At 46.3% G+C, this 27,582-nt stretch overlaps 1 protein-coding gene across 5 annotated transcripts in view; it reads right to left on the reverse strand.

Moving 5' to 3' along the window:
* The window catches only part of LOC126547034 (uncharacterized), a 109,072-nt gene that overhangs the window by 71,388 nt on the left and 10,102 nt on the right, over positions 1-27,582 (reverse strand). For all 5 annotated transcript variants that reach the window (XM_050194854.2, XM_050194855.2, XM_050194853.2 and 2 more), the window contains exons 3-4: positions 25,010-25,274; positions 12,231-12,488 (exon numbers count right to left, since the gene is read on the reverse strand). In XM_050194854.2, coding sequence (XP_050050811.1) covers positions 12,231-12,488; positions 25,010-25,274 — 523 coding nt within the window. The remainder of the gene's footprint in view (positions 1-12,230; positions 12,489-25,009; positions 25,275-27,582) is intronic.

Genomic DNA, 27,582 nt, shown 5'->3' on the forward strand with positions numbered 1-27,582 from the left:
AAACGCATGTTCAATTCGCATTCCCCACAGCTGACGACTTGCAGCAGCCTAGGCCAATCGCGTGAGGCAAAACTGAACGCAAACTGAATGCGTGTTTCAAACAACGATTGCCGATTGCGGCAGTGCACTGCGTAATGTGCGCTTCGGTAAGAAAAATACAGCGAAAACAAGGAAATTCACTTCCCACCGACATGCAATTGTTTATGGCACTTGAGATGGTGGTCGCACAGCATGGAGTTCCGCGCATCTGGCTGTAATTGAGCCATCAACCAGGAATATGCATCCCTTGCTTCGAGAACGCTGCTTTTGGTGCCACCCGACAGGCATCGTGTGTCGATTTGCTGCCGGACGTAGATTTGTGCGAAGAGGCCGTAATCTTGATCGATCGCCTTCGGGTAAACGAGATACGGTCACTTTTGCGCTCAGCACCATACGCATCGGCGCCTATTTGCGACAGCTTGCGCTAGGGAAATGCTGCTGCATGCACTGTTGCTCTGCATCCGGAGCTGAGTTATGCAAAATCTTGCAAAAGGGATTGTATTTCCGAAAGCAATTGAATGAGTATACTGCTCCACAGCAGTGCTGCTACTGCTGTCTATCAGCAGTGGCATTGTGGATCTATATCCTCGAGCAAAGCTTGCCAAAGTAAGCTCACAGAATTTTGACAGTGAAGCTTTGTTCTATGATGCATTACCTATCTGTGCTGTCTTTTTTCGCAACAACGAAATTCTCACGAAAGCGAATTTTTTCGCATTCCCCGCCGATTTCGTTATTGCAAGGTTCAACTGTACAGTGAATCATTAGAGATAAAGTAAATCTAAAATGTTTCTTGCCAATATCAGCATGTAACGAATTTTGGATACAACCGATGTGTTTCTGTGTCAGATGCAGCTTCGTTACAATAGGGTATAACTGTAACTATCATGGAATACCAGGTTACCAAAGATACTGTTACATAGGAAAACGCAGACGAGAAGCTATACACAGGTATATTTACGAACAAATACGCCGCACTTGGCCAAGAGGCAACAGCCCGCACTAGGCTCTAATCACCGTCGTCGTCTTCACACTGCTGGCCTCTTTATCATCGTAAATACTGGTCCAAAGCACTACCCCTAGTGGTAAAAGCGATATCCTCGAGCAAATACAGGCCGGCTCGGAAGCAGTTTAGTACCGTATTTACTCGAATCTAACACCCACTTTTTTATTATTAAACAGGTCCAAAAATTGTGGGCACATTAGAATTGAGTACGACCCTAAATCTGCAATACCATATCACCATCGGCATTTCAACATGGCCGCCTCATACGTGCATCTAGCCTAGCTGCCATAGCTTCCTCCAAGTGCTGTGGTACGTGTGCTTAGGCAGTGCTTCCTTTGGCTTAGGTTAGTGCACCACCCTTCTTCGTGGTCTTCCCGTTTTCTGCGTTTGCTCTATCAGCATGGAAGTGGTGATTGCAAAGACATGTCGTGTTCATCACGATACCGCAATTAAAAGGAACGCGATCACATGTGTGGAGACGGAAAAAAATTGGGCCACATCACAGGCGTTCGGAGTTCCCGAAACTTGCGTGCGGGACTGACGCAAACAGGATAGGTGTTCTACACCGGCGGCTGCTACGTACGGCGCAGCCGCGGGGCTCCTATCTTGAAAGCAATATGCGTTGGAGACACAGTCTACCAGGCGCACCACCACACATCCAGGCGCACCACACTGTGTTCTCGTCGCTTAGTTCGCATTGAAGCGAGAGGCCACACAAAAGTCAATTTCCTAGCTCCTGCTACTGCACTTACTCACTCCAGCGTTTTAATAGAGAGTTTCCGCGGTCATTGAGTGAGACGTGTTCACGTTTGCTTGTGCATGCACGACACCATGCTTGTTAATTTAGTTAGTAAGTGAATGTTTAATAGTTTATACAGTCGATAAAACTACTATCCTTACTTTTTGTATAGCTGTCTACTAATTTGCTATCGTAACTGATGCTTCGCCTTTCGGGCGAAACTGCGCCTTTTTTATTTATCACAACTTTAGTGCATTGGGAGTAAATCTTTGTTTTTTCCAAATGCAAGAAAGTTGTATTTCTGTATGAAAGAACGAGGTGCACGTTACAATCGAGGGCGCGTTAGAATCGAGTAAATACCGTAGGCCTTGAGTCTACTGATGTGCACAACATCACTGGATGCCTGAGTAGAGTGTGAAGTGAAATTGACAAGAGCAATTTCGTACGTCACTGGCGTCACCTGGCGCAGCACGTGGTGGGGGCCCCAGGTATCGCAAAAGGAGCTTCTCTCAACACATGACGAGACGGCAACCACATGAGCACGACTGCACTAGATGAAAAATGTGTGTCACGATAGTGGGTGTTGTACTGACGCTGCTGAGTAGTTTGTGAGGCCGTCAGTCGAGTATGGGCAAGCGGGCGTGCATGGTCGGCGAGGCCGATAGCATCGCGTGCATACTTGCTTGTTAAGGTCGTAGCAGGAGGAAGTGCAGTATCAAGGGTCAAGGTCGGTTTGCGACCATACAATAGATAAAATGGAGAAAATCCAGCGGTGTTGTGCCGAGAAGAATTGTACACAAATGTGACGTATGGAAGGGCAATGTCCCAGTCATGGTGGTCCTTCGAAACGTACATGGACCGCATATCTGTGAGGGTACGGTTTAACCGTTCAGTCAGTCCACTGATTTGAGGATGGTATGAGGTAGTCAGCTTGTGTTGAGTGGAGCAGGAGCGCACAATGTTGGCAATAACTTTAGACAAGAAGTTATGACCACGGTCGGTAAACAGCTGTCTCAGGGTGCCATGAAGCAATATAATGTCATGCAAGAGAAAGTCTGCGACGTCAGTGGCGCAACTGGTCGGCAGAGAGCGTGTGATGGCATATCGGGTGGCGTAATCAGTTGCAATGACTACCCATTTGTTCCCCCAGGATGACGTGGGAAAGGGGCCGAGGAGGACTAATCCAAAACAAAAGAACTGTTCCACAGGGATGGTGATTGGCTGGAGATGACTAGCTGGTAGTACCTGAGGCGTTTTCCAATGCTGGCAGCAACATAGCGTCGGATGGAGCGACCGAGACCAGGCCAATAGAAGCGGCGGCTTCTGCGGTCGTACGTCTGAGTTACCCTAAGGTGGCCTGCAGTGGGTGCGTCGTGGAGCTCAAAGAGGACAGTCCGTCGTAGATGTTTGGGCACGACAAGAAGATCATATCTGCCATGGAGGAAGTTTCTTCGGTACAGATGCCGTGGAGGACATATCGGCGAACGGAGGCAGTGGTAGGTGTAGACTGCAGATGCTCAATGAGGGTTTGCAGCGAGAGGTCCCAGTACTGCTCATAGGCAATGTTAGCGAAGGCAAACACAGAGAAAATGCTGTTGGCGGTAATACTGTTGGCGTCTTCAGGCTTGTCTAGCGAGACAGGCAAGCAGTGTCGATGGGAAGACGGCCAGATTTGTAGACGACAGAATTTAAAAATTCTTGGAGGCACAACGCCCAGCGACCAAGTCTTTCTGTAGGATCTTTCACTGAGCACAATCAACAGAACGCCTGACAGTCCGTGACGACTGAAGAGTATAAGTAAGGCCATATAAGTATGGGCGTAACTTCGCAACCGCCAAAACTAGGGCCAGACACTCATGATCAGTGATGGAATAGTTGTGCTCAGAGAAAGAGAGGAGCCTGCTGGCCTAAGCGATAACACAGTCGTTGCCACACTGGCGTTGTGCTAGTACTGTGCCAATTCCGTGGCCGCTAGCATCAGTATGGACTTCGGTAAGTGCAGAAGGATCGGAATAGGCCCCAACTGGTGGCATTGTGAGACGGTAGATTAGATGCAAGAACACAGATGCCTCGTTATCGCCCTACTTTAAAAGCGGCGTCTTTCTTGAAAAGCTTGGTTAGTGGTCGTGCTATGGCCGATGAAGCTGCACACGTCCTTGACATGCTTCGGAACAGGCAAGTGCGTAACAGCATGGATTTTGCCTGGGTCCAGTTGCACTCCGTTTGCATCAATGAGATGTCCCAGGACGGTAATCTGGCGACAGCCAAATTGGCACTTTGATGCGTTGAGTTGCAGACCGGCTTAACGAAAAACATCCAGGACTGCTGAGAGATGCTCGAGGTGCGTAGCAAATGTTGGGGAGAATACTATAACATCGTCCAACTAGCACAGGCATGTGGACCATTTGAAACCGTGAAGAAGGCAGTCCATCACGCATTCAAATGTGGCCGGAGCATTACACAGACCGATCGGCATCAATTTGAATTGATAAAGACCATCAGGTGTTATAAAGGCAGTGTTCTCATGGTCTAGATTGTCTACGGCAATCTGCCAGTAGCCGAAGCGAAGGTAAATAGAAGAGAAATAGCAAGCACCGTGGAGGTAGTCAAAAGCGGCATCAATGCGAGGTAGGGGATACACATCCTTTTTTGTAACCCTGCTAAGGTTCTGGTAATCCACACAAAATCGCCATGAGCCATCTTTCTTTTTCACCAGTACAACAGGTGACACCCATGGACTACACGACGACTCAATGATGTTCTTGGCAAGCATTTTGCGAACTTGTGCGTGAATAACTTGACGCTCAGCCGGTGACACTCAATACGGGCGGCAATGAATAGGAGGGGCATCGCCGGTGTTTATGCAATGTTTAACAGCTGTAGTTTGGGCCAAAGGGTGATCGTTGAAGTAAAAAATATTGTGGTACTAGCGGGCAGGCACAGCCTGCCCGTTCCGACGTGGGAGCGGCCCGCAGCAGCTCCTCCCTCATAAGGGGGTTTCGGAGTTGCTCCTCAGGACCTACATAAAGTTAATTGCCTGCCTGCCTGAAAACAGAACGCGGTAGAGCTCATGAGCGTGCTCGGACGGCACACCGGGCACAATCATTTTTTGTAAAGCGGCGATGGTACAAGGTGTGGACTGTGATGGTAGAGGAGGGTCGGTTGAATTGTCTACTGCAACAGATGCTACTGAGTGATCCTCGAATGAGCAAAGGTGGGCCAGAGACATCGCACGTAGCAGCACTTGTGTCGTCAAGCCAAAATTAACCACTGGCAGGCAGACGCTATTCGCCGTAACAGATAAAACTGTATGAGGTACTGTGATATCGTGTGTAAGGAGGATGCCTTGCATGGAAGCCACGATGTAGTGACCGTTGGGCACTGGTGAGGATGACACAAAGTCAACATAAGCCAGTACCGAAGGCAGTAAGCGAACAAAGTCTACGGAACGGAGGTGACTGCTGGGGGCTGGCTCAGTGGGATCCAGAACAGGCAGGTCAAGGTGGAGAGGAAGTCCAGGCAAAGGACGTTGATGTCGGGACAGTGGGTGATGAGTGTGAAGAGAACAATAGTGGAGCGATTGGCGATGGAGACAAGGGCGGCACACATACCAATTACGGGGGCTGTTACGCCGTTGGCGACGCGAACAACAGGAGTCGTGGCGGGTGTTATTTTTTTTTCAGCCAGTTGCGAAGGTCAGCGCTCGTAACAGATAAATGTACCCCAGTGTCTATAAGAGCAGATACAGAAACACCGCCGACGTGCATGTCAAGAAGGTTCACATGAGTGGGCAGCAGCAGTAGAGGAATTGGCGGTGTAGGGAGCAATGCAGCATTACCTCGAGGCACTGCATCATCTAGTTTTCCGGCTGGGAGCGTCCATAGAGTCGGCAAATATGAGCGACGGCGCTGGGGCGAGCGACATTGTTGGCGTCGGGGCGAAGGCGACCACGAATAGGGGCCGGTCGGTGCAGGAGATTCAGTGGCGGCATTATCGGACCGTGCGGAATAGGGATGAGAAGGGCCGCTTGGGTGAGAGTAGCCAGTATACATGGTCCGGGTCAGGGAACTCCAGCGACTGCAACAGTGGGGAGAAATGTGCCCAATTCGATGGCAGTGAAAACAAATGGGCTTGTCGTGATGAGCACGCCATTCAGATGGGTTGCGGAAACGTGGTGGGTAATAAAATGTGGGACGGAGCGGAATCGAAGAATCCGGGCAAGCATCAGGGCGATGGGCCAAGCAGACGGCATGGAGACCCATGTTGGGAAACCCTTGGCAGACAACTGCCTGGATCAAGGAAACCGCGACGGCAGGTGAGTTGGAAGAGCTCGAGTCGAAGATAGCCAGATAGGCGGCCTCAATCTCTCGCCGGACGATCCTGATAACATCACTAGTGTTGTTGGGACGAGGAGCGTCGGCACAGAAAGATGTTGCCGGTGCGTTTGGTAAACGGGCGAACTGTTGGTCAATATGTCGGCTTTTTGCGAGTTCCAGGCAGCGGCACTTTTTGATAACTGCGTCCGTCATTGCCACATTGTTGAAGACGAGCAAGTTGAAAGCACCATCGGCAATGCCTTTGAGAATGTGAGAAACCTTGTCTGGCTCAGTCATGTGCGCATAACTTTGTGGCATAGAGCCAAGACGTCTTTTGAATGGACGTGCCGTAGGGGTCTGTTGACATGTGCACGCGGCTGGATAATGCCTTCTTTGTCGCAAGTTGGTGACCGTAAGGGTTGCCGAACAAGTCTCGGAGCTTTTGTTTAAGTATATTCCAACTGGTGAGCTCATCTTCGTGTGCCCGAAACCAAACTCGAGATGTGATACCGAGGTAAAAGACTACATCGGCGAGCCTGATGGTAGGGTCCCACCGGTTATTCGGGCTCACGTGTTTGTACAGGCTGATCCATTCCTTGATGGCAATCCATTCCTTCCCCATCTTTTCCCGAGAATACTCCAGGATCACGGGGAGCAGAGAGTGCGATGTAGGTCATCGAAGTGGCAGCAGCAGGCGTCAGAGTCAGTCGAGTCGAGCGATTGTCGCTGGGAGCCATGATGGAAGGCTCGATGTACCATCCACTGCAAAGCTCCAGGACAAGGTGCTGGGAACGTGCACCTCCACCAAATATCTTACGTAGGAAGAGGCAGATGAAAAGCTATATATAGGTATATTTACAAACAAATACGCCACACTTGGCCAAGAGGCAACAGCCCACATTAGCCTCTAATCGTTGTCGTCTTCACACTGCTGGCCTCTTCGTCATCGTAAATACTGGTCCGTAGCAATATGGATGAAACAGAACGGCAGTAACAACTCTCCTAGCTACATCTTAAGACACTTCATCAAACCTCAATGCATTCGAAACGTTTCATGTTGATGTTTTCATCAGAGGAAAACAAAACTGCATGTTAACGATTGCTAGCAGCTAATTAGAACATGAATGGGCATTGCAACAATAGTTTGTGGTACTCTTCAGTTAAACTCTGCATCACAGCATGGCACCACCAACATGGCTGTTCCTATTTACGTCACTGGCGTGGTGGAAGAATATGAGGTGTATTATCTGTGCAGGGCTGCCGTGGACAGAGCACTGCAGCAGCCAGCTGCCATTTCTGGTGCTCGCCAATAGAATTTCTCACTCCATTCCTATGGCTGCACCACCCTCTTTACGCTCTCTACTGAACCAAGTGACCAAAGTTTCGGACATGATCCGTATGCACGATGTCAGAAAAATGGCAGCTGTGAAGAAAGTTGGCGCCATTCAGGTTTACCCCTCATACTCTTTCTTTTGTAGGAGAGGTGTGGTTTCTCGGCTTTCCAAGAGCCCTGCGGCCACTGCAAATAGATCTGTGTCGACTCTAGTCACCAACAACCGGCAAAGCAGTAGCGGCGCCTTGGTTAGGCCTAACAGCCAATAGGTGGCAAACAGTCATGAGAAGTTTGCCGCTATGCTGATGTGTTTGTAAGAGTGGTTTATCGTTCATGGGGCCTGAGAGAGCGTGCATGGGCACTCTGGTGAATACACACATTTCTGTGAACACAGGCCCCCACTTTTATAGCTTAATGACTATACGTTGTGGCCACTGCATAGCCAAAAAACTTTCAGCGAGGCTTCCATATAAAGTGCTTTAAGCGCATTTAGCAAAGTTGCGTTGAAGTAACTCACGGACTGCAGTGTAGCTTTATATCAAATAGACTCCCATTATTTCAATCCCTTTATGGCCTCCATGGTGCTAGTACCCAGTGCATGAGATGAGAAAAGTTTACATAAACAGTAACGTTGTTAGAACATGGGCACTTCAAATGGCTTTAAACTGAACGTCCTTAGACTCAAATATGACTTGTGCACTGCTACAGTGTTCCTCGCAGGCAACACGCAGCCCATTTAATGATTTCCCAATTACATTTGACAACATGTACTCGCACCGCCATAAGCGAAACAACTACACAAAAAAAAGGGAAGAAGAAAAAAAAAAACACACTGAATGAGTTCTACAGTAGAATCTCAATGATACGTATCTCCTGGGACAGTGCAAAAGTTCGCATCATCCGAAATTCGTATCACCCAAGGACGGCAAAAAAATCAGGAAATTAAAGGGGTACGCGGCAATGAAATAGCAGACTTGCCGAAAATTTCAGATTTCTTAATTTTTTTCTCAACACTAAGACCTTCCTTTATCTCATGGCGAATATTGAAAAAACACGAAGCAGAATTTGAGATTGCCCTTTTTTAGTGTGTTGTCTTCAAATCAGGCTTCAAGAGGTGCTATCACGCCACTGATTGTGTGAGCGTGGCTTTCCGCTGACTCAGAGCCACAGCATTGTATTATTCCATGCAGAAATAAAAGCAACAAAAGCGAGTGAAAAGGAGGAAATCTATTGGAAAACTAGTGTCGCGATTCATTACTGCAGTCGCATGGCATGCAGGGTGCCTAAAAGATCAGATTGACTGACACAAATTTGAATCACTGGAGCACTCGTTTCACACAAGTTTTAGCAGTAGCGAGCTGCACACTTCTCATGTTCGGAGGCAGACATTTCAAGACATGCACGGTTATCTCAAGTTTCTATCATAGCTGCTGCCTGCTGCGCTATGATAGAAATGCTCTGCCAGGGATCATGTGGTGATTTGATTGTTCGTATCATCCACCGTGGTGCAAAATGCAATTCGCCAATTAAAAATTTAGCATGTTGTAAGCTAATGAAGTTGGGCTGGGACATTTGAAAAATTCGTATCAGGTGTGGTCGTATCGTTGTGGTGGCAAAGCTACTTCTATCGTGCAATATGACAGGCGCAAACGTTTAGAATTGTCACAGGGCACCAAAAACAAGGGACGGCATGCAATAGAGAGATAAGGTGATGCGTGGAAGCAAATGCTGCTGATCTTGCTGACGCAGCAAGACTGGGTCCCGTGTGATTGCGAGCTTCTGGTAAAGTTACAAGGTGTTTGAAAACGACCAACAAGTTGAATGATACTGCACAAAACAAAACGAAAAATCTTCATTATGGGGGGGGGGGGGGAGTGTCAGTCGCCTTGGCAACAGGAATGCGACTGGTGCATTAGCACGGCCGCTCTGCCGACCTGACAAAAGTGCTACCGTAGCGCCGCGGCCTCCTCACCAGCTCTGCCTGGGATCACGTGGTGATTTGATTGTTCGTATCATCCACCGTGGTGTAAAATGCAATTCGCCAATTAAAAATTTAGCATGTTGTAAGCTAATGAAGTTGGGCTGGGACATTTGAAAAATTCGTATCAGGTGTGGTCGTATTATGAGATTCTGCTGCGTTAGTTGCCACGTGAAAAGTTGTAAAAAAAAAAAACTAGGATGTTTCCAGACACCGGGTGATCGAGCCAGCAAAACAACGATCTAGCAGCCCACTGGTAGGTATGCTCAGGAATGTATGTACGCTTTTCATGGGGTAAGTACTAGTACGAAGATATTCAACTCATAAGTCCCTGACCGAACAAGAACGCAGGTTCAAGGGTTGTGCTAACATGGTCACGCATTATCGTATGCAAATGTTACAGAACACAGGCTGGAATGGTGCAGTAATCGACTACACCAACTCCCGATATCCTGAGGATGATGTCAACAAAACTCGGGCTACCTATCTTGTTGCCAACTGCCCTCAACACGAACCCTTTGTGGTTGCACTCAGTGTTTTGGAGCAGCTATGGTGCGATTCAAGGCATTCTTGCGGTTTTGGCGCAACCTGGAGCAGTAGGTTGTAAATATAGCACTTTGGAGCAATTGTAGCACACCTGCATGTGACGTGCACTTTGCGGCATCGCGGCAATGGCGACAAGCAAACGCGAAGCCCCCCAGTGGCTTTGATCATTGCAGAACTTCAAGGAAACTGAACCACATCACTGAGAGAAAGTCTGTAAACACATGTATGTACCGCTGCGGTAGTGAAAAAAATGCTGAACGATGTGTTTTTTCATGAGAATCTCGGTGATACGAATCTTTCAGGACAGTACAAAAATTCATATTGCTCGAAATTCCTATCACCCAAAACGAGGAAAAAAGAAAAAGAGAGAGAGAGAGAGACGTAAATTAAGGGGCGACACAGCAATGAATGGCCGACTTGCTGAAAATTTTTGGTTTTTTAATTAACTTTTTCCCCCGCAATCCTAAGGCCTTTCTTTATCTCATGCCAAACTATTTGGAAGAAGTACACAGCAGAATTCGAGAAAATTTAACTTTTTTACTCTCTTCGAAATCGGGAATAAAATTCGGCCTCAGAAGGTGCTATCGCACCAATAGCGCGAGTGCAACTTTCTATTGATGCAGTGCTGCCCCATCTTGGTATCGCAATCAGAAATCGGTTCAGATAGCTGCAGCACTGTATTTCTCCATGCAGAAATAAAAGCAACAAGTGAGAGCCTGAAAAGGAAAAACTAGCACCACGATTTGTTAGTGCAGTCCCGTGGCACTCTGGCAGCACTACTACCAGCTAACATGAATTTGAATCACTGGTGCGCTTGTTTTATGCACATTTTAGCAGCGGCAAGCTGTGCATGTCACATGTTCAGAGTGTTATCTCAAGTTTGTTTCTTTGCTGCATTCTAGCTGCTGCTTGGTGGTGATAAGGACATGATTTGCGCAAGGGAATCCATTTACTTTTCATTGCGATGACGAAGCTTTGTATCGTGCAATCTGACGGAAGGCATAGAATACAGAGATAAAGCTACCTATGAAATTGCCGACGTGTCTTGCCGACGTGTCAAGACTGGGTCAAGTGTGATTGCCTGTTCCTGATTGGGGGGGGGGTCAAGGAAGAGTGATGTAGGTTGCCATGGCAACAAGAATGCAACCAGCACGTCTGCGGGGTCTGAGCCAGCACACCTGAGCCAGGGCCTCCTCACCAGCTCTGCCAGGGGATCGCACCACGGCTCGATTGTTCATATCAACTCCCGCAGAGCGAAAAGGAAATTTACCACGTTGTAAGTTAATGGACTTAGGATGGGACATTTGCAAAATCCATATCAGGCATGATCGTGTCAGCAAGATTCTCCTGTACACTGCTTAAACTTTCCATCTCTGCAAGTGAACACCCTACCTGTCCCTGCATTTTGTTTAAATTTGTCAACTTCTGCTGGTTGAGCCAAAGTTTTATGCAAATCCCACAACTATTCCAACTATTATTCGGCGGGTTGAGTTAAACAAGATGGAGAAAAAATGCCAAAACACACAGCTGATTCATTTGGCAGTAGTTGTGTGATTCTAACACGCCCCCAAATAAAATGTGCACCCACTTTCTATGGGTCCAAAGTAGAACACTAATGTATAAATAACATTAAAGCTCCTAAACAAGGTAGAAATCTGACCTGCACCAGATTTTTTAGTAAGAAATATTGTTGCACAATGGTGGCCGGTTTCCTAAAGTCAGCTTTGCCACACAATGTCTTAAAGTTAGCTTCGCCTCATTATGTCCGTGTTAAACGCATACAAATGTTGCGAAGGTGGTTTCGGTTTCTTGTCCGATTGTGCCGTGCAGGCAATTGTCAACACAATTTTCTTTAAAAAGAAAGAAAAGCATGTGTCTGAATCGGGTAAATACCGTAATCAGACAATGTGAGCTACGGTTATTGCTTGAAAATCTTCCTATGGTGGGCCAAAAATGGGCATTTTTGACGAGCAATGACATGTGTTCAATGCATTCACCACCCCTAAGCTCAGCCGAGACAGATGCTGCCGCTAAAGGGGTCGCTATCGGGGTCCCTGTAGGGGTCAGGTGAGTGCGAGTGGACTGGTCAAGTTCAAATTATCGAGTGAAGGTTAATTTTAGGATCAAAACGAAAGTCTCAGCTCTTAGAAATGCATGGGTGGCAGCTGGGATCAAATTAAACGAAAAATCGAATTCACTAGAGTTGAATAAACAGAAGTCCACTGAATGTAGCTAATTTTATGTTTTATGTTTGCCATGCAGCTTTGCTTGCTTACCGAGGGCTTGAGCAGCACATTTACTTTGCCTGGCACGGGCACGATAGTAGTTGTGGGTACTGTTGGCCGGACTGTAGGTGTGGTGGCAGTGCTTGTGGAGCTTGCAGCAAGTGCCACCCGACTGGTCGCCACACTAAGGCCTGTAACCACCGACGACGTTGTGGGGGCAGGGGCAATCCTCTGGGGCGACTTGCCAACATTGATGGGAATCATGGCTACTTTTCCTCCGACCTTCATTGGCGATACCACATACATGCCCTGCACAGAAATACAGAGAAATAAGTGTACATTCATGGCAGTGAAGAACCTCACGTAGGGCTCGAGTCATATGCATAAAATAGTTTGTGATAGCAATAGGCAACCCGTAAGAGCCTTTTATTGGCCCACCTGGTCATTGCACAGGCCCAATTAGTCCATTCAGTGTGTTTGAGAGCAGCAGTACAGCAGTACACGAACAAGTACCACACCAGCTCTGTGAACATTGCATTGTGTTCCTTTTAAACTATGGGAGTTCCTTCAGTCTACCGGGGCGCAGTCGTTGCTGTGCCTAAGGCTCCGGACTTATTCGCCATTGCGAGGAAACCCCCCCCCCCCCCCCCAAATGCCTGCCCCTCGACTGCGCACCGTTTTCCCCGGGCGCTGCGGTCGCGTCCCGCGACATCATGCTACGCGGCCCTCCCACTGGGTCGTGGGGCGTGACGTAGGGAAGAAGCCCCGACTGGGGACGATCGCCGTGTGCGGGGGAGTCGTGCTACGGCAGGGACGAGCGTCGGTCATGAGAGGCAAGCTGCAAGGTACATGAACAACCAGCTATTTGTGTCCCCAACGCCCCCGGCCTGGGGACTTTCACGTGCTTTGTCAGCTTGCGTAAGTGTGGCTTGCTGAGTGGCTCTGCGTTCCGCCCTTGCGGTAGTCGCAGGTGCTCAGTGCGTCACATTTTGCCTGTCTGAACCGTCGCAGACCATTGTCGGTGACGGGAAGTGCTAGGTAGCGTTTGCGAACGCATTTCAGCCCGCGTGCGCATACCATTGTTCGACGCGGCGTGTAACCCGCCTTCCTCGCCATCGGGAACCGCGGGCGCCAAGTGTACTCCGTGTGTTTGGGTGCAGTCTGGTACGTGTTGGCCATTTGTGATCAATAATCGCCTTAACTGTCCTGGACGCCTTGTGTTCCTGGGAGAGTGCCCATGCGTGCGGCCAGAGCTGGCCAGGCCTTTCGGCTCGGTGCTCGAACCTGCGGTGGGTCTATCGCCGTGCGCCGTCGTGCTGCGTCGTGAGGCTCCACTTCTCGGGGGCCACTTGGCGACGCCGTGCGCGGAGACGTACAGTGAGCCCACAAAACAAACAATTAAGCAAAACATACCCTGCTACATATACAAATAAATTTGATGTTTTCATATGAGCACTAAAGCCCAGTATTGACAGTGGTGCAATATTAATAATAAGACAGTTAGTTTATGTTTAGTAACATCTGCTGCCGGGACAGCTGTTCACGCGTCCGTGTCTTTTAGTCTGTTGTCCATGTGTTAAATTTTGCACCTAAGACTATTTCTAATAGTTTATGTTCCCTACCCTTCTAGTTAACCCTTTGCATGTCACCACCCTTACATGTACAGCAGCAAAAACAAATCCCAAGTGGTTACAGCCATACATGTACGGCGGTGACAAAATGTTTGCAAAAAATGTGCCCTTTCTGAATGAAGCGTCACATATCATCGCTCTGGAGGTGCTGCAACCTTCTGTGACTTCTGTGAATTCTTTATGAGGTGGTGCCTCTCGGCTTCCACCAAAACTGATTTTTCACCTCACTCTACGAGGCTGCCTGCAGTAGTTTTGGAGTATTCCCACTTGGCCTAGTTTACTGCTGCATCCTAGCGCCCGCTCCTCTTATTCCCTTTACCTCTTTCCCCAGCACAGGGTAGCCAACCGGTATTTACACTGGCTAACCTCCCTGTCCTTCCTTCGCTTTTGTCTCTCTCTCTCTCTCTCTCTAGCGCACGCTGCTTACACGCTTCATGTTCGGCATTCTCGTACGCATCGTTTCAAGTTACAGGTGTTGAGAAATGTGATTTGTATGTTGTTTTTCACCCCTCAAAGTGTCGCCTAAGCAAGACACCCACCCTCATGGTTCTTCCACAGGTGGGTGATTACTATGTTTGTTAACAGGTAGGTGCTCACAAACCAGCAATACTGCCGCATGTGTGTCTCTTTTTGCAAGATGCATGAGAACTGATTGAATCTTGCCTAGTGAACTAACAATTGATTACAGGAAGTTTCTCACTCGGTTTGTTTTTATGTTGGGTGCACACCATAAAGATTGCTTGCAGGCGCTCACATCAGATGCCTCGTTTTCGCTAGGGATGCATATCCTGAGGCCGTATTCTGCAATGATGCACTTCATTTTCCAGTCTCGTGGCCCTTAATCATTGTTTTAGATGCGGCTTGAAGGCCGCCACATCGCCATCTTTGCTGGGATCGCACCCTCTGTGCTAGACATGATAAAAATAGAAAATGAAATGATATGTTTTGAAATACAGGCCCTAGTTGTGTCAGACCTATTTAAAAAATAAAATTAAGCTGTGTTAATTTTGAATTGGTAAAACATTGGGCAATTTCATGTATGCATTCAACAATAAACCATGTATGAAACTGCACAAAAAAAAAAAAATTTGTTGCTTTATTGTCACCTAACAAATTATTGCTATGTCAGGGTGTCTACCAAGTTGACATTTCCAAATTCCCTCAGCTTTCCAGGTTTTCCCTGAGTGCCTTTGTAAAATTCCTTGAGTGACGCAAACTATGTTTTATGTCAAGACAAGCTGAAGCCATGTCACTCGACGCTGTCACTCTCTAGACGCATACGAAAAAAATTAAAAAAAAAGAATCCAGTTTGAATACTAAGGAGTAGTGTTTATGTTATTCAAAAAGAGATAGAAAGAAGGGGTTAGTAAAATGCACAGCAAATAAAATGTCAAAAAAATTGCAAATCGAGTCAGACATCCTCAAATACAAATAAAAAGGAGATGCATACAGAAGCAAATATTTTCGAATGTGAGCTATTTCTATCAACTGATAGCAAGCTCAGTGATATAAGGACCGAACATTGTCACAATTAAGATTCTCTCTCAAGAGCTCGTAAGTCAACCTCAGCTGTCCTGACATACTCTCAGCCCGCGCACGACGCCTCAGTGTTGTGTTCCACTGCTTTAAAGAGTTTATTTTGGTGTGGGTGATGGACACCTGCATCCCAGCATCAGCCAACACTTTCTTTTTTGAGCTCAAGCTCCTTCAAAACGGCGGCAACATGCTTCCTTTCCCATTCATTCCTCAATGCATAGGTTCTTTCTGTTCTTGTCCTCCTTCCGCCACTCCTTCGCCCCACGGACCATTTGAAGCATCTTCTTGGTCAGCTGCACAGTCCACGTCCGATTTTTCGTACTCCCTAGGGGCCGCGAAAACGTCCGAAAAATCAGCCTGTTGCAAAAAATAAATTCGTCATTTACTGCCCTTAAGAGCTGAAACCGCCACAGGCACATTCGAAAACGCTCTTAAGGCCTCTCGGTACACGTATTAAGCATACCGGTGCTCATACTGTAACAGGAGATCCCGGATGCACGGGTGTATAATTAAGGAATACATATTGTGACCCGTGACAATTGCCCCTTCCGACGCGTGTAATGCTTCACCGCAATACGTTTACGTATGCTTCACCACGTAACATTCATGTACTGAGGCGAAGCTGACTTTCAGGAACCGGTGTTATCCAGCGCACCATGCTTTCCAAGCTTCGAAGCCAATTGCGAGGACCACAAAGAAGCAGTCGGTGCCATTGCTGAGAGCAGCGAATTCTTTCAATTAAAAATACGGCACCCAACGACAAGAAGCTTAATAGCTAACGTCAAAGCAGCTAGGTCTAGCGTTGCCGCAGTGGTGGCTATGGCTGCCAGAGGAACTGCGTGCGAGAGTGCTGGTTCGAGGTGTCGAGGTAATCAAAACAGTAGCGGTGGTGGCTTCGATTAATGCCGTTTCGGACCTACGGTCACGGCAAAAAGTGTGGAAAATCGGACGACGAAGGGTTCTTCCGTCCGAAATTTCAGTCGTTCCAATATTATATGGGGTACGTGGTGGTGCCGCGAAGCCGTCCAAATTATCGGGCATCCGAAAAGTCGGTCGTTGACTATACACTGGAAACTCCTCCAGCAGACGACAGGGTGTGAAAGGCGATTCATTACAATTCCTGTCTATTACTCGAGCCAGCATTACCACGACTTTCGACCCTTTCAACAAAATTACCGCTAATTTTCCCTGATAGAGGCACAAATTCCGTGAGTTTTCCCTGAGTTTTTCCAGACTACTCAAAATCCCTGAGAATTCCCGGTTTTCCCGGTGGGTAGACACCCTGTATGTATTTTCTCGTAATTGGTCACTGAAAAATTTAAATCTGCAATAATAAAATGCGACTGGGGAACACATTTCTCAAAAATATTACACCCTCAAATGGAACCTGCAACAAAGTGTAACTATTAATTCAAAATATTATTGTGCTTTATTGACGAAGTTGAGGCAATAAAAATAATGACTTAATGACAATAACATTCTCATAGCCGATAAGCTAGTCAGCTATAATCTCAGTATAGTCGAGTCTTGTTCAGGTCTCTCAAAAATGAAGCTGCGAGGTTGTTAATTCCAGCAGCATATCTAGTCAATACAAGAATACTAGGTTTGCTTTAGGCAATAATTTCTTTCTCCTGAAAGTATGTACTAACTGCAGTAAACACAGTTATCTTTTTATCTTTCATTGTGGGACAAAATTTCACCACTAATAAAATCTTCCCAGTCCACTTACTCGAATAAAAACAATTAAAGAAAATTTTAACCATGAGGAGGAACCAACTTAGCTAGCTTCTTTTTATTGTGGCATGTTTTGGTGATGTTAAAAATATTGTCCTCTATTCTTTGCATAGTTCTTGTTCTTTGCATATCTTACACATATGTTAAATTTATTTGCCTTTTTGATTTCATAGCCTATTACTTCCCGACATGCCCGCTCCTGTTTCTTCTTATAGCACTGAGCTTTTGGTTCAATAAAAGGCAAATACAGTGGAACCCCGATTATATGACTTTCTCTGGACCGTAAAAAAGCGTCGTAAAATCCGAACATAAGTTATGCCTATAAAAATACTACTAATTTCGCGCGACGAATTTGCGAGAAACTTCAATGTAAACTACTAACATACTCTGCAGGACTTGGAAACCCAAATTACCAAAAAAGTGAATGAGATAAGAATTAATGCTGCAGTACAGGTACCAATTATGCTTTATTCAAACGAACCTTTACGGCACTCCACTGCCCGTTGCCGTGATTCCCGCCAGCCGGCGCGAACTTAAAAAAAAGACAGTAAGTTTCTTTTGGACCTTGTTTGATCCGTGAACCAAGAACTTTCGCTTGAGTAGGTCACCGTCCAAAAGGAGGTCCTCTGCGGCATCGCGTGAACAGATGAAGTTCCGGATGCCGTCTATGTGCCGTAGCACCTTGGCGAACGTGGTAGGCACAGGCACGGCATCTGTGGCGGCGTTGTTGTCCTCGTCCGATGTCGTAGCGGTGTTGGCACTAGGCAAGGCCTCCTCGATGGCGTAATTCCGCGACACCTCGCCGCAGATCGCAACATTGTCGTCGGCCTCCACGTACTCGACGAAGGTCGTGATGAGATTTAAACCCTCGAAATCGTCGTCAGCAAAGCCTGCATCGGACTCGAGTGGCATCGAGGTTGTTGCGTCCCCAGCAGAGGAGGCAGTCTCACTTAAAGCCACAGTGCTTGAACAAGTTAGTGATTGTGCTTCGCGACAATGCGTTCCACGAACTGGCAATAAAATGCATGGCGTCGAGCACAGTGATCTTTTTTTCCGACTCCCTGCACTCCATAGTCGCCAGCCGACGCTGCACTAACCTTCTTTTGCCACTTTCTGCTTGAGCCCGAACTTGTTGGCATTCTGCAATATCACCGCTTTGTTTGCCAGGATTGTCTTAAGCGAAGATTCGGGTATCTTAAGGTACCGAGCAATGCTGGTTTTCGTGGCTCCATGCCGCTTTTCCGCTTCCTCGATAATATTGAGCTTATCGCTGAGTGACGGAATTGCCCGCTTTTGGGACATCATGCGTTGCGTCGCTCCACACAACTCAAAACCTCTCGCTGAACGGTGGTCGCTAGGATTACGACGAAGAACACATGCGATAAACCTAGGCCTCTCTGGGCTACCTTGTTGACGATCTGCTGCTGGGAAACTGGAAGGAGAGAAACGCTTCCCCAACGTGACGCCACTGTGAAGAGAAGGAAAAAGTGATTGTGGAGAAGAAAAGGCGCTATTTCAGCACAGCAGGCATCGCGGGCGGCTGCTGGTGGGGGCAGAGAAATGCTTCCCCAATGCGACGAGAGGCGACGTCACCGAGAAGAGAGGGACAAAGTGATTGTGGAGAAGAAAAGGCGGAAAGAGACCCGCGGCACTTTTCTTTCGTCCGCTGTTCCGTCCCGCACTTCGCGAGGGCAGTCGTATGACGAGGGTCAGGCGTAAAATTGCGTCGGATAACCGAGGTTTTTAATACATTGCTTCTATGGGGACTTCGCCAGGACTGCGCTAATCCGTCGTAAAACCCGGGTCATTGCAAAACCGGGGGACGTATAACCGGGATTCCACTGTATTTGCCTTTTATTGATGCCAGCAGCGACATACTGGCATCACACCTTGAGATGAAACCAAGGGAAAACTGTCAGCATTTGTCAGCGCCAAATGAAAGGAATACATAGATTTAGATTAAGGTTTACTATCTGTCCCGCTCAGACCAGTATATGCACCGCAGTATAATATGCACACAGCTCCTTAGCAGGAACGCTGCCCTGGCAGAGCCAAATGAGCAACGCACGACAGTGCGTCCACCTAGCGGTGTGTTTTTTTTTTTTTCGTTTTTTTGCAGCGAAAAGCACCATGGGCCGCTGGAGCCCTCCTAACCCTCCATGTGCGGGCTGCGCATGCACATCGATATGACAGCATAACAACGGTTGTGCCAATGGCGTGAATATTCCTTGAGTGTCCGTATCACCGAATAATCCGAATACTACTCCTTGAGTGTCCTTGAGTGTCCGTATCACAATAAAACAGATACAACCAGCAACACGAGTGGGGCGCATATTAAGTTCAACAGCAACAGTACTGAAGAAGGTGTGAAAACAGGAAGAGAAAAGTTAAACAAAAGTAAACAACAGATGTTTACATGAAACTAACCTGTCACAGCAACATTATACAAAAACATGTTAGGGTCATTCCACGCCAAGCGCCCCAGACATTATGCTCCACCCTTTCCCATTCTATTTTAAAAAATTGTGGTCAATCATTTTGCAGGACTATCCCCCCTCATAAACTATTATTGCCAGAAACAAAAATTTTTTGTCCCTTACAGCGATCTGAATGTCGTACACGTGGGTGGCACCTAGATTGCGAAAGAAATCCAGCAGAAATACAACACTACATGTAGCCGCCTTACAAATTTTCTGGTTGTTACAAAGGGACTCATGCTTTTGTATTCTTTTCTATTGGCAGCCGCTACTTTTAACCACAGTGTGCTTTGTGATGAAGCAATACGGCGATACTGGGCTGTGTCTGACCTCTTTAAAAAAATTCTAGAAGTACTACAGACACAATGCAACTAAATTGGTTCGCTGGATAGTTGGGAATAAGTGTGTAAAAGAAGCATTGAAGTGATAGGCGAGTAGCCTTGAAGTGGAAGAGGCACAAACATTAAAAAATTTGCAATATGCCTCATGTTAAGGCTCATATAGACTGATGACACGGGCCAAGTAAAAATGCATGGTTGAATTCATTAGAACGGGTGTACAAAGGAGATTTATTTCTGAAAGTTTAATTGGAGCACTTTTTGTCTCATCTGACTCATGCGGCATGTTGCAAACGGAGTGAAGTTCAGCGTGACTTCCTTGCAAATCGGGAGATCACAAGAGGCAGCTACAAACGAATAAACAAAATAACTAAAGAGATCAGTAAAGAAATAAACTGAATGAATGAATACGCATGTGGGTGATGCGTGGGCACGATTCACAGCATCTGCTGCAGACAGGCCTCCGCTTATACAGCACTTTGTTTTCATGTATGGTATGAGTGGATACACTCGCTGCATGCCATTGGTAAACAGACGACGGCGCGCTACTCTGGCGCCATTTCGTAGCGGTCGTCGCTGCAGAGCACGTCTTGCATGGCATTACGCTTTTCTTCTCATGCTTTTGCCATACCCTCCTCCTAGCACTTTCTTCACTAACGCCATCTTTCATCCCCTGCTGCACTCTGTGTTCGCTCTTTCATCCTTCGCTATGCTCATTCCCTCAGTAACGCCAAGGGACACCAACGCTAAACACACGAACGGGAGCCTAAGAGCTGCGCTCTAAAAAAATTTTTTTTAGCATCTACCACGTCCCTGGGCACCGGCCTGTAAGTCCGCTTCATTGTGTTGCACACTTCTCTCGGACAACGAAAAGATGCGACAGCCGTGCGGGTGGCAAGATCATATACTGCATTGCGTTCTCACATTGCTGGCAACTTGGAAACAGTTGGGCATGAGATTTTGGAAGGGCATCAACAGCTGCCGATTAGTACTAGGCACTGCTATTTCACTTCCACATCACTACGATGGTACAGGTATGACAGACACAGTAGAACTGAGGTTGTGTGCCTGGTTTTGGCGCTTTCGAGAGATTGCAGTTTTTACTGTCATCACTGACGTACGATCATTGCCACTTGGAACGCATATATGGCTGAGTAGGAGGTGAGCCCAGCATTAACAATTGTCGGCGATGATGGCATGAAATGGCGAAAGGTGCACGTGGTTTTGAGGGAGACGGTAGTCTCAAACCTTGCTGAAAGCTCAAACTTTTTTTTTTCAACCCTTCTCTTGGGCATCCAAAGCACAGATATACCTTTGACATTTTTTTACGACCAGGTAAAACGCTGATGGGCTGTAAGTACATGTCCCTGGTAGAGCCTCTGAAGACTGGTTCTGGCTGCCAACCAACTGGCCCTGGCTGCCAACCCCGTTACGAGTGCTCTTACCATGAGATGTTGCAAAAAGGTTCCACTCTGCAGCTAAACTAATGTCATTTTCGTTGTAGCATAAATTCTTTAAAATTTTCTTGTTCTAATGGGATGATGCACCGTTTGAAAAATAGTGAAGTATGCTAGATACAGTCCAAAATCACAGTGATTTCGCACAATGGGCAACAGTTTTTTTCAGAGCGAATTGCCATGGTGGCTTAGTGGATATGGTGTTGCGCTGCTAAGCACGAGGTTGAATCCTGGCCACGGCGGCTGCATTTCGATGGGGGCAAAATGCGAAAACACCCGTGTCCCGTGCATTGGGAGCACGCTAAAGAACCCCAGGCGGTCAAAATTATTCCAGAGTCCCCCACTACAGTGTGCCTCATAATCATATCGTTGTTTTGGCACGTGAAAATCCAGAATTTAAATTAATTTAAAATTTTCTTCAATGCAATGGTATGCAACAAAGGAATGTAATGTGGCTTGCATATTTGCCCAGCGAAAAGATTAGGCGGCATCTTGCATGAGGAAGCTATAATTTTCTGTGAAGTGCAACTGAAAAATCAACTGGTCACCTTTTATGCTCACGAAGTGGTGCACCTTGAACTCTTGCAGCATGTCTAAAAACCTCTCGGAAAATTCGGCAGAACTTAAGATTGTTTTTAGAGCCAGCAGCAGACGCCACTGATCCAATGTTAAACATCAGGTAGTCAACCGTTAAAGATGGAGGCACAAGATATGCTGTACTAGTTGATTTGCAAATAAAAAAATAAAAGTGTGCTAATAGTCTTGATGATTTCCTTCAGAGGTCCAAACTTCAGATACAGAAGCACTGGTACGCCCACTACGACATCTCTCTTCTATCATAATGGCTGCACTAGAAGTAATGGTATAGTGTCTTCTTGCCTCATTTCAAGCTAGAAATTTTTTGAAAGATCCACAGTCAAACACTAAACCCCACGTGCTCTCTCCCCATCCATTCTGCACGCGATGTTGCCAGCTCAGTAATTGTTGGCTGATCCCTACCTTCTAGATATTTATCGCTTCTACTTTTAGTTGTACAGATGAACCTCTTGTCAGTCGAAAGCACAGGCGTTCTATGTAAAATATGAGGTCACAGCAGCATACTCACACTATTCGCAATGTTTATGTTACGTGCTGCCAAGAGATGCGGCCAAAAGACAACCCGCAAATTACGCGTGCTCTGTCGGCGACATGATCTCTGGAGCAAAGTTCACCTCTGCCGAAGAGCCAAGCAGAAGAAACCGAAGGGTCAGTCAGCACCACGACCACACTCAAGTGAACAGCTCAGAAGAAATAATTATAAGTGTATCCCCAGTGTTTGTTACACACCTTAACTATAACAATATCTTTACAAACAGTCTCTTCTTTTCTCTCGCACTTACTTTGGCGTCGGCACGACAGAACACCACAGGATGCCTGTCAAATTAGTTCTATCAACTGCCAGCAACGTGAGAACACAAAGCAGCATACCCTCTTGCTGTCTGCACAGCCGCTACATCTTTCCTTGCCCTGGAGACACGCGCACCACAGTGAAGCAAGCTTATGGTTGGTGCCTAGGGTTGCAGCACTCATAAAATATAAAACCTTTTTTTCACCTAAAACACAAATTACTCCAGTTAAACTTTCAGAAATAAATCTGCTTTGTTTGTACACGCTTTTAATGATTTCAACCATGCATTTTTACTTGGACCTTTTCCATTTCGAAACAACTGGCCCATCGACTTCAATACTTTTTTACACATTTACCGCCAACTGCTGCCAACTATACAGCCAGGCAATGCAGTTGTAGTGTCGGTAAGCCTTGTAGAATTTTGTAAAAAAGGTTACACGTGGGCCAGAATTGCCGTACTGCTTCACCAAAAAGCACATTGTAAGACAAAGTAGTGGCCTCCAATAGGAGGAAATAAAGCGCGATTCCTTTTCGAGCAGTTATCAGATTTGTAAGGGGCTTCATGTAGTATTGTATCTTCGAGGGGATTTATTTTACAAACTACATTTCGCCCACTAGCTCAACATTCAAATTGCTGTAAAAGACCAATTTTTAAGAGCGCAACTCTAAGGCGGCCATTCCTGCAATAAGCGTCGGCGTAGCCGAGCGAACGAGCACAGCAAAAGATAAAAACGAACGTGGAGCACAGCCAGGGATTAAAGACGTGAGGAAAGTGGAGAGGAGAGTGCAGCGGAACCATGACGTGGAAAGCGGAGGAGGTTGTGGCGAAAGCGCGAGAAGAAAAGTGCAGTGCAGTGACGATGGCTACGAGATGGCGTCAAAGTAGGTGCGTTGTCTGGGAGGTGTCGGCGGTGACTGCTGTGAATCGTGCCCACATGTCACCCCCGCACTGGCTTTCGGAATCTCCAGATTAGCACGGAAGTCACGCCGCACAAGACAGATTGCCTGCGCCAGCCTATATATCACGAAATGCAAACACGTATAGAACTGGGTCAAATTTCACATTAGGGAGTATCATAATCATCGGTGAATTATTTTTTCTTGAAAAAAAAAAGGTAATAATAATTTACAAGGACAGATAGACCAGCAGAATGATTGACCACAATTTTTTGGAAAGGAATGTGAGAGGGTTGAGTGCAATGTCCGGGACGTTTGGCATAGAATGACCCCCCCCCCCCCCCATTTCAAAATATTAGAGAAATAAATCAAGACACAGAAAAAAGGACAGCCTTGAGATAAGGAACTTGTAATTCTTGTCAAATTGAAAATGTAGCTACACACTGTTACTAATGGAGTTGCAATATGTACAGGCAAGGATTATGTTTCAATACAGAAAGAGATGTCAAGGTCTTAGTTGGCAATGGGCAAAAAGTTCCAAACCCAGGTTATAGAAAAAATTAACTGGTTAAAACACATGCAAAAATTATGTTGCCAGTGAAGACCTAATATCAACAACCTCTAGAAATGAACCAGAGAAGGTTACTGTCATTAATGGCATGGTAAGCTGATGCGCAAATACTGAATCTAATCAGGTTATGCACTGAAAGCATGTAGATTTTTCATGTCACATCACGGACACAGCTTCTCCCCACGCTGGTACCTAAAACATGGTAGCCACAATGATGTAAGCACACCATATTCACTACCGTGGGTAACCTGATACATTTGATCACTGGTGTGTGTACGAGAACCTCTACATGATGTCATTACCTCACTAGGAACGGGTTCTGTCAGGCTCTCGCTTTTCTCGTCATTTACACAGCTTCTCACCGCGCTACTACCTAACATGGCTGCCACAGTGACATTAACGTAAAGCATCTATAGAGATTAGATTATGGGGTTTTACGTGCCAAAACCACTTTCTGATTATGAGGCATGCCGTAGTGGAGGGCTCCGGAAATCTTGACAGCCTGGGGTTCTTTAACGTGCACCTAAATCTAAGTACACGGGTGTTTTCGAATTTCGCCCCCATCGAAATACGGCTGCCATGTAAAGCATCTATATTGAGATTGATACAGCATGGTAGTGTGTGCATCATAGTGATTGCAAGTCACAATATGAATTGCATATCAGCCAACACAAGGGTACCAGTGCAATTTGAATTATTTGGCCAATAGTTGCAGTGTTTGAAAGACAGAGGAGTGCAAAATCGCACAGTGAGACAACAAGGTGGGACATCCTCTACATCTGGTGAACAAGGCCAGTGTTACCTTGGGTGCTGAGACAGAAGTGGTGCCTGGTGCAGCCACACGCACCAGTTGCTGCCCAGTGGTTGTACGAATGGGAGTCGCACGAGTGGGACTGGAGAGCACCAGGGTGGGCTGAGCTGCTTGGCCACCAGCGCCTGCCATGGCACCCACAAACTGGAAGGTAGCACCACTCATAAGCTGCCCTGCTGGCTGCAGGATCACCTTGGTCAGGCCCCCCGAGGTGGTGCCTCCGCCTGACACTGCTGGCACACTCATCTGTAGCTGTCTGCAGGGACAAGGGGGCACACAGCTGGTACTTCAAGAGTAGCTTGACATATAGTGGTCACCAAGCCGAACACAGCAAGTCATGTTTATAGAACTAGCAGCATCACTAAACAGATTAAATTGAGGGGTCTAATATCCTGAAACTGCACAGTGGGCTATGTGGGATGCCGTAGTAGAGGGCTCCGGATTAATATTGACCCCATGGGGTTCTTTAACATGCACCCTAAAGCATGGTACAAAAACATTTTTGCCTTGCACTTCCACTGGAATGTGGCCACAGCAGCCAGGAATTGAACCCACAACCTCATGCTCAGCAGCAGAATGCCATACCCAATGAGTCACCACAGTGGTAATCACTTAAAAGGATTAATGCTGTAGGAAACACTGATAGCTTTTGAAAGACTCATCTGATTAATCATCTTTAATATCCCATACCTTCAATATGGGCTACGAGGGATGTGGTAGTGGGAGCTCCAGAGTTCTGTGCACAGCTGTGGTTAATGTGCACCTAAATCCAAGCAAGCGAGCATTTTTGTGTTCTGATCTTACCAGAGTTCAACTGCTGTGGCTGGCAATCAAACCTGTGATGTCATGCTCAGTAACAGACAATACAGACCAAGCTAGAACACACAACTTTGTTACTAGAAAACAGCGAACACCATTGGCGAGAGAATAAGAAGGCACCTAGTATGTATGTTAAAACATGAAATAATACAGGCTACAGGAACCGCAATACGATGCAAAGAGACCAGAAGTCTATAGAAAAACCAAAATGTGCACTTGTAACATTGAATGGCACATGCTAACAGTAAGACACATTTCAGGAAACACAAAACTTGTGACCGAAACAAAACAAAGTATTCACAGGACGACAGAGACCAAGTGATTAAAAGTGGACTAACCAAGTTAGCTTCAGGCTGGAGCCAACGTTCTGACTATGGGATATGTCTTTTTCAGGGCCTGACGAAGACAAGTCCTATAGTCGAAACATTGGCTACAGCGCAAGGCTTTTTAAGTTTACCCACTGTTGACTACAGCACTTCGTGAGGCACACTAGTTGAACCACTAGCCTAAGGAATATGCATGATGCACACATACCAACATTTCACATTAAATTTTAGATGCAAGCCCTTTACAGACTTCTATCTAGCTTCAATCCAGGCTTGTTGGACAAAGTAATTACCAGTGAAGCCAACTCAACCGTTCTTGTGCTAAATTTAGTGGATTTACTTCCCATTTCTTCCTGCAGGAAGAGTTCCAGCAGTTTTGGCAGTTGTGATGGCACTAATTAGGTGCCCTTTCGTTAAACTTACTGTTGTCTTTTTCAGGCATGCTTTCAGTCGAGTTTTCCATGGACAAAACATGCAGTGAAATCCTTGAAGTATTCAGCAAAGATGAACTAGAGAGGGGCGGTATTCTCGAGCGATCACTTTTGCAGATCACTTTTGAGATTTTACGTCTCTGCACCAGATCCATCGAAGTATACAGCCGATAATGTTTTTTGCATGGTGCAAAGATAGAAAGCTTGGCAATGCAGCATGAATGCTGTCTGCCTTATACATTGGTATGCCTTGTGCAAGCCACACGAAATGTCATGAAACTGATCACTCCAGAATATCGCCTCAGTATCCGCAACAGGACCAGTTGCTGGAAATGTCAAGTGATGCCACACAAGCTAGGTGTCGTTACTGCAAATAAGATTCTGCAATACTCAAGGTTATATACATCTACAGTTTGTAGCTGCACAAAAGCAATAATATTTCTGTTCATATATTTTATTACTTTCTGTACGAAAGCAAAGTATTCCTTTCCTTCTTTTTCATTCGCATTCTATATAGATGTGATAAAATTTGCAGGTTGAGCACTCTTAGAAATTATTATGCCACAAGCAGTCACTACTCAATATGCTTACACTAGACAACAGAACTCTTAAACAGAATGTGGACAGCTCTGCAGCTAAACATTTCCTTCACCAAACAGAAAATAAGGAATAAAAACAATACTGAACAAACTATTTGGGATGTCCTTTTGAGTAAAGCAACATTTGTCAGTTATTGCAGAGAACAAAGAAACAAACTTATCAAAAAAATTTCCGGATAAAAGTCTGCACGCTCTTGTGGAGAAAAAAAAAAAAAAAGAGGGTTGCCAAACATTCAAACGTGCTCAATAGACACGGAGGGGGGGAAATCTATTGGATAAACACTAGTAATGAACACGCCGAACTTTCAAACTGGGTTGTCTCTTAGTCGATAAGACAAGGAGTCTAGAGCTCAACAACCTTCAGTGTTCATTCAAAAATTCATGCTCAA

The sequence above is a fragment of the Dermacentor andersoni genome, chromosome 1, assembly GCF_023375885.2.
Source record: "Dermacentor andersoni chromosome 1, qqDerAnde1_hic_scaffold, whole genome shotgun sequence".
Lineage (NCBI taxonomy): Eukaryota > Metazoa > Arthropoda > Arachnida > Ixodida > Ixodidae > Dermacentor > Dermacentor andersoni.